This window comes from Sprattus sprattus (assembly GCF_963457725.1).
Source record: "Sprattus sprattus genome assembly, chromosome: 7".
NCBI classification, from domain to species: domain Eukaryota; kingdom Metazoa; phylum Chordata; class Actinopteri; order Clupeiformes; family Clupeidae; genus Sprattus; species Sprattus sprattus.
Window position 1 is genome coordinate 14,780,688 of NC_137926.1, and position 8,126 is coordinate 14,788,813.

Genomic DNA, 8,126 nt, shown 5'->3' on the forward strand with positions numbered 1-8,126 from the left:
AACAGTGGTGTCTGTGTGCGACAGCAGTTGTGCTTGTGAGTGACTGTACGGTGTTTGCGTGTGTGACAGCAGTGGTGTTTCTGTGTGACAGCAGTTGCGATGTGTGTGACTGTATGGGGTTTGCGTTTGTAACAGTATGGTCTTTGTGTTTGACAGCGGTGATGTTTGTGTGTGACAGTATGGTGTTTGTGTGTGACAGTATGGTGTTTGTGTGTGACAGTATGGTGTTTGTGTGTGACAGTATGGTGTTTGTGTGTGACAGTATGGTGTTTGTGTGTAACAGTATGGTGTTTGTGTGTGACAGTATGGTGTTTGTGTGTGACAGTATGGTGTTTGTGTGTGACAGTATGGTGTTTGTGTGTGACAGTATGGTGTTTGTGTGTGACAGTAGTGTTTATGTGCTGCCAGGCCCCAGACCATGGTCCGCCACACCGGCTGCAGCATGAGTGTCCTCCCCAGTGTCAGTGCTGAGAGCCAGCTGTCTGCCCCCTGGGCCAGTCACTACCCAACCACAGATGGTGAGACCTTACACACCCACAGAGCCTCACTCACCCAACCGCTGGACAGCGCGCGCACAAACGCTTACATACTCACCTGTCTCCATACACACAGAGCTTCACACCCCACTGCACATGCTCCACACACAGAAGCTCACACATCACTGCCTGGAGTGTTATGAGGACCTCCCGTCTCTCAGTCATTTCAGGTCACTGCTTACTTCCTGAAAGGCAGGGCCAACATGTGGCAGTTAAAGCAGCAATATGAAGTTTTGGTCTAACACTAGAGAACTACCTGACCAAACAGCAAGCAAAAACACTGATAAAAGCTTTCTACCATGCTGACTGGTTTCTTTTGGGTATATTGTTGGCAATGTAGTGCTGTGAAGGCTTTTCTTACATTTACGTGAGGTGTTCCGACCCGAACAACAAAACTACATAATGCATATCCTGGATGGCTATTGATGTGTGTGAGTCTGTCCTTCATATGACAATATACCATCAAAATAATTTGAAAATAATACCAGAAGTAGGTGCTCAAAAAAGAGGTCTCAAAAGTGGCATATTGTGCATGGTGTTGTTTTAAAGACACTAGATCAGCATTACATTAGCTTAAACTACATGAAAACTACATAATTTTCTTGTTGAGTTGTATTACAGTAATACTGTGATTACCCCAAATATCATCTTTATGATGGATGTGTAGTACAGAATAGTATAATAAAAAAAAGACCTGAGGTAATTAAGGATAACTCCCGACAGTTCATTTCTCTGCACTTGGCCTCTCATTTATAGTTTCCATGGTAACGCCCAGCTACGCCGGCCGCCTGTGGGCCCAGGAGACGCAGCCCCAGTACTGGACCAAGTTCCAGGTGTGGGAGTGGCTGCAGCAGACCCTGGATGTGCACCAGATCGACGCCGCCAGCATCCCCTTCCAGAACTTCGACATGGACGGGCGCCAGCTCTGCAACATGAGCTTCCAGGACTTCACTCGCGCAGCAGGGCCCATGGGCTCCATCCTCTACCAGAGCCTGGCTGACATGAAGTGGAGCAGTTAGTAGAAATGCACTCATTTCACATGATCACATGAGGTCAAATCATATTATATCGCATCGATATCTCACCTGCTTCTGATTGTTATTTTATCATAGGGAAAATAAATATTGTCTGATGTAATACCTGGCACCCGCCTCAAATAGAGGAGACACGGAAGCAAATTACTGTTTATTTATTTTGTTTGTGGTGCTCATATCAGTGAACTGTAACCGTGAATAGCCTATTTGTTCAGTTTGGGGGAACCAGATAAGCAAGTTAGTCTAGCCTGTGGCAGGTATGGCATTAGTTTACGGGAATTCATCACGACACCTGTCTGATGAAATGATTACGTCTGACAGCTAATCAACGGTTTTTGGCTCTCTCTCACAGCTCAGTATGCTACAGAAATCTTCCCAACCATGGACATCAAAACTGAGATAGAGGGTAAGCTACACCTGCAAGAGCAACTAAAAGAACTTGCCTGGTCAAGCACTGTGATTAAATAGAAGTGCACCATGTTGGTGATATACATTTTCCATGCACCCACCTTAGTTAAGCCATCTGTTTGGGTTCATGTATCATCCAACATCATCTTATTGTCGAGACTCAAGAGCAGGAAATGCTCCATGTGCAGTATCATTGAGCAGGATTATATGACACCAATATTGGCCAATAACTGAGACAAACAGACCTTTTCATTTTATCTTGCAGAGTTTCCTTGTTCTCTTCTTCCTTTTAAAGAAGAACCAGCATTCTTTCCTGCTTCAGGTACAGCGAATGTGCATTTTTTTTCACTGTCCGACAGAGATTCAGTATCTGTCTGGCGGTTCAGCATTGTTAAGTCACTAGAGCATTATGGCCTGAGGTTCTGGGGTTTTGAGTGATGTTCTTTGGTGTTGTGTGTATTGCAGACTTTTTTGATATCAAGCCTTCATTCTTGTCCTCAGTACCGTTGAGCTCACCCTCTCCCTCTAGCCCAGGTGAGTACGCTTCAGCTTGTCAGACACCCGGCATTCCAGACAATAACATGTTTAAAGAGCAGGAAGTGATTTGTTTTAATGCGGCAAGGTTTTCTGAGGTCAACTGTTCTCTCTTTCCATGCTGTCAGACCCAAAGAGATCAAATACCCGACCTCATCCTGTCAAAAAACACAGTGAGTCCAATACCACACACACAATAGAATACACACACCAATGCACAAATGCATACATGCACACACACACACACACACACACACACACACACACACACACACACACACACACACACACATATAGAAACGTATACAGACACACACCAAAGCACACACACTAGCTTGCAATTGTGCAAAGCTGCTTACACAGACAAAAAAACGCATTAGTTTTACTTACAGTTAAACACACACACACACACACACACACACACACACACACACACACACACACACACACACACACACACACACACACACACACACACACACACACACACACACACACACACACACACACACACAGACACACAAATACAGTTACTGAACAATTACTATGGAGTCAATATACCAAAGAGCTTAGGTGACCATAACACTATATCATAGTCTTTGCTGTGTGATGTAAAGTTCCTACAATAAGTCCCATATTTTTCACTCTTTCCCTCAGATCCCAGGGGGACACACCTGTGGGAGTTTATCCGTGACATCCTGCTCAACCCAGAGCGCAACCCAGGGCTCATCAAATGGGAGGACCGCTCGGAAGGTGTGTTCCGTTTCCTGAAGTCGGAGGCCGTGGCCCAGCTGTGGGGCAAGAAGAAGAACAACAGCAGCATGACCTACGAGAAGCTCAGCCGGGCCATGAGGTAAACACGGCCCACAATCCTCTGCTACTCATTCCTGCTACCCTGAGTGTCAATCCTCTGCTGCTCATTCCTGCTACCCTGAGTGTCACCCTCTGCTACTCATTCCTGCTACCCTGAGTGTCAATCCTCTGCTACTTATTCCTGCAACCCTGAGTGTCAATCCTCTGCTGCTTATTCCTGCTACCCTGTGTGTCAATCCTCTGCTACTCATTCCTACTACCCTGAGTGTCAATCCTCTGCTGCTCATTCCTGCTACCCTGAGTTTGAATCACACCATTTGCACGTGACATCACCCTGTGCATCTCTTATGTTCATGTTCATGGAAAACCCCATTTGCACATTTTGCAATGCAGACACAAAGTATGTCCCACGCATAGCAAAAACGGCTCTTCTCTCCAACACACTACTAAGTCATAGCCCCCCTACCCCCCAACCCCCAACCCCCATGAGCATGAGGTTTACACACTGCACAAAACTCCACCTGCTGGTTTCTCCCACACATACACGGGTATGTACTTTAATAGCAGCTGCAACTTGAGCAAACGTAAAAGAATGTAAGTTCAAATGGGTTTGTCGCTGCACACGGCTTCAGAAGTCCTTACTGTTAACCTCTCTTTCAGGTATTACTACAAGAGAGAGATTTTGGAGCGCGTGGATGGCCGCAGGCTGGTGTACAAATTTGGCAGGAATGCGCAGGGGTGGAGGGAGTCAGAGAAGTGAAGAATTGTGTGAAGGTCACCTTGACAAGTTTTTGAACCACCAAGTAAATACATTTACCTTATTTATGCCATTGGGATATGTTTGTTATGAAGATGTGTACTCTGTTTGTAAATTGTATTGTATGACCTTTTTTATCTGTTCTTTGCTGTCGTTTTAATTTTGATTTTGTCTTTGAAGGAAATTGCTGTATATGTATGCAACCACTACAGATTTTGTACCTTTTTAAATAACAACAAAAAACTACAGGATCATTTCAGGAACGTTAGGTAACTCTCTCATCAGTTAGTATACTTTCGCCTGGTTTCATCTACTTAAACTGTGAAAATATTCATATCAACAAGCAATATCATGATGGCATTTAACAAACATGTTCACACTTCATGCATCATTAACAACTGTGTTCAGTTTGTACTCCATGACACCTTTGTTTTACTTCAACTGAATTCATTTGAATTTGAAAGAGGTATCGCACACTTGTGATTTTGGTGCTGTAAACTTAATATTTTGACTGTACTGTAATGAAACACATCATTGCACATCATTATTTTTTGTATCGCCTTTTTATGGGTGGCTCAATACGCCCTCTATTGTTTGAAATCATCCTAAACTTTGCAAGGCCAATGCTGATGTAGTGTCAACAGTTTGGGACTTCTCTACATCATGAAATGGGCGGCCAACCTCCCCCAGCCCCCGCCGTGAATGTGAGTCTCATTATTAGTTGTTGATTGAGACTCATCATTCACAGGAGTTAACAACCCCCCTCCTCAGCCCGTTGACCACCTTTTAGCATTTTTCAAAATGATGCAGTGGGTTGAGTTCGGCTCAGAGCTGGGGGTGAACTTAGGCCCAATTTATTCACGGGTTTTCGTGGTGTCGGCACTGCCGACATCTGTACACCGACAGTTTTTTTCAGTGTCTAAACGCAAATTTTACTGGTGGTGTACAGATGTCGGCCGAATTTCAGCCAACAGCCCCGTACCATTCGCCCGACAGCCCAGATGGAGTCCCCGGCATCCCCAAAGTGCGTATAAACGCGACCCGACATCTGTAAGGCATATTAGCATAAAGCGCGCAAGCTCTCGCGCGCTCATTATAATATTTCGCTGATGTCTCTCACGGTATCGCAATCGCCTCCTGCGGTCTACCCTCCATGATGCCTCATGTTTCATTACACGCGAGTTAGATACATAAAGAGCATCATCTGATGCATCGGCAGCAGAAACAATGGCGGCTCTCCCGACATTTTAAAATCTGCGCGATATGTCAAAGGTCGCAAAAGGTCAAAATGGGTCAGGACTGTAAACCAGGCGCCACGGGCGTCCTGAGGAACTTCCTGCTGTGTGTTTAAATCCGCGCAGATGTCGGGCCTTAAACTTGAAATGACATTGCATGAGTTCACCTAACTGAGCTTGACACAGAGCTGGACCTACCTGTGTGGAGCTGACAGACCACAAACAGTTGCGAACATGTGCATAGCTCATTGTGTGGTTTTGTGGTTACATTCAAGGTATATTTAATACTAAAACCTTTTTTCTATCTGTAAGTAAAATGATGACATGTTTCAAATGCCTTAAATAAAATGCATGTCTGTTTTAACAAAGGTCTGTTTTATTCATTGCCTGAATTCAATTCAATTCAATTCACCCTCTCTCTTTTCTAAAAGTATTATTATATAAGAATGCAACAGGTGGAAACGCAATGTTAGGGATTAGTGGTATCATCTCTACAACATTAATCAGTTTATTGGCCAGCCGTGGACAGAAGCAGACCCCTGAGTCACAGGACTGAGAGGTGCAGTAGATTGAGTTGTCGGATGCTATTGTTTTGTGTGCGGGTGGAACATGGCAGAGTCCGAGGCGTGCAGAGTTGGACAGATAACTGCCCAGATAACATGTCACTGATAAGGTGAAAGGCCTCGGGAGAATTAATTGCCTGCCCATGCGTGCCTGGGTGCATGTCAGGCAGCCAGAGGCAGTGCAGGTTCGCCTGGCTCTGATGGTCACGGCGATTAAGCGTCCCTATCGGCTGACGTTTCCGCTCTTCCACGGCTTTACACACTCCACCACTCCCGACACACTCTCTCACCACCTCAGCTCCCTCATCTGCAGGGAGCTTTATCTGTCCCCAATAACAGTGATTGCTGCAGCAGGATTGTTTAGGTGTCTTTGCTGAGGGCCACAGGATTTGCATGGACATGAGTCTGTGTGTTATCTGGACTCTTGGTCCTCACGCTCAGGCTATCAGTCCGCAGGAGAGACAGTCAGGAAGACACCGAGTTCATTTTTACACAACCCCTCAGATTGGGCTATGTCAGTCTCCCTCGCTGTGTGTGTGTGTGTGTGTGTGTGTGTGTGTGTGTGTGTGTCTGTGAGAACAAATGTTGAATAGTTCAAAACAGAACCTCTATCTATTTTAATTACTCCAGGGAAAAACTATTAAATGCTTTGATAGAGAGTGGTAACTACAAGTCATCATAGAATATTCCTATGAACTAAGGAATTAAAAAAGCAGCTCCTGTATGGCGCAGCGGTCTGTAGACGCTGGGTGCTGATTCAGATCTGTCTAATTTGTAGGGAAATGTGGATGCATGACACAGACCCTCTAAAGTTGTTAGGCAAATGGTTATCGTGACATGAGGTGCTGAGTCTGATTTCCATAACAGACCTCCACAAACTCAAACCATGTATGCCTTTGCTCATTTAGTAGAAACCGGTCATCATTGTGGGATTTTAAGGGATGATTCTGAATTTTAGAGGTTTAACACTATGCGTCAATGGCCACCAAAGGAATATGCTGGCCTTACAATCAACACACACACACAGGCAGGTACACTCATCGGCACACACACAGACTCCCATACACACAGAGACACCTAAAGACTGTCCTAAATGACATATACATTAAATCTTAGGTTTGGCTGTTTCCAGTGTTACTACACTTACTGGCAATGGGGTTTGGAAAAAGTATAGCGCTATTGTTACACATGGACATCTGGTGGTGGGACACCCCCTACTCAGTAGTATGTAGAAAGGGCTATGTAATATATTGCACATACTGTATATATATTATATGCATTATATACATGAAATATTAGCTACATATATATATATATATACAAACACACACACATATATTTATTGTGTGACATGTACTCTAGGGTTAGGTCTGGTTGGGATTCAGTGGAGTTGCTTGACGAGTTCAAAAAACAACCTTTGGTTCATTCAGGTTTATTTTGAAACCAGCATAACTTTTTTTGTCCTTTCTGATAACGCACACTTTATGCTGTGGAAATCCTGTGATAAAAAATGTCTTGTGTATTGTACTACAAATATTTTATTATTTGAAATGGAATCATTATGGCGATCAGATGCTGTGACGAGAACAAGGAAGAGATGGCAGATAAGGCACAGCACAGAGACCAGAGGGCCTATGCTGTATCTATCTCTCATCCGTCCCCAGTTCACAGGGTGCTTTGTGTGCCTGTGTGCCTGTGTGACTGATAGGGAATCATAGGGCCTTATCAGTCCCACCCCACACTCAGAGAGGTCTTTGAGGTATCAGGTGGAGCCCATCAGGGATTTGTTTTTTTACGCCGACGTGGTGCACCGGATGCAACATTATCTCTGAAGCCACCAATTCTGTGGTCTGAGACGTGAGCAGGTTACATAGATGTCTGCCTTTGAGCCTTTGATAACGTATTCAAAATATATTCAGGTTCAACATAAATGCAAGACCATTGTACCTACGTTATGAACACACAGACTCAAACATTTATTCCAGTTCTCTGTATGGCAACAATGACAAAGGGCGGAAGCATAAATATAAAACATATAAAAAGTGTAACAAGCAGCATTTTAAGAATGAGACATGCATGATAATATGAGATATGATTTGTAGAAGAAGAGAATCACTCACATTAAAGAGGTAGTATACACTTACATGCGTTTTTTGTTGTTGTTTTTTTTTTAGATCTTAACTAAATGATATGACTGCTCTGTGATGAAATACATCAATGCTGGTGTTAATATTGACAAAATTACC

The 8,126-nt window shown here is 44.0% G+C and overlaps 1 protein-coding gene across 1 annotated transcript; it reads left to right on the forward strand.

The window, feature by feature from the left end:
• Positions 1-418: 418 nt before the first annotated feature.
• On the forward strand, positions 419-4,085 carry ehf (ets homologous factor; the record flags this gene model as incomplete). Its single annotated transcript, XM_080842890.1, has 8 exons — positions 419-518; positions 1,293-1,550; positions 1,923-1,976; positions 2,244-2,300; positions 2,444-2,512; positions 2,641-2,685; positions 3,170-3,365; positions 3,986-4,085. The coding sequence occupies 8 exons, from the start codon at positions 419-421 to the stop codon at positions 4,083-4,085; spliced, it is 879 nt and encodes a 292-aa protein (XP_080699016.1).
• Positions 4,086-8,126: the final 4,041 nt, after the last annotated feature.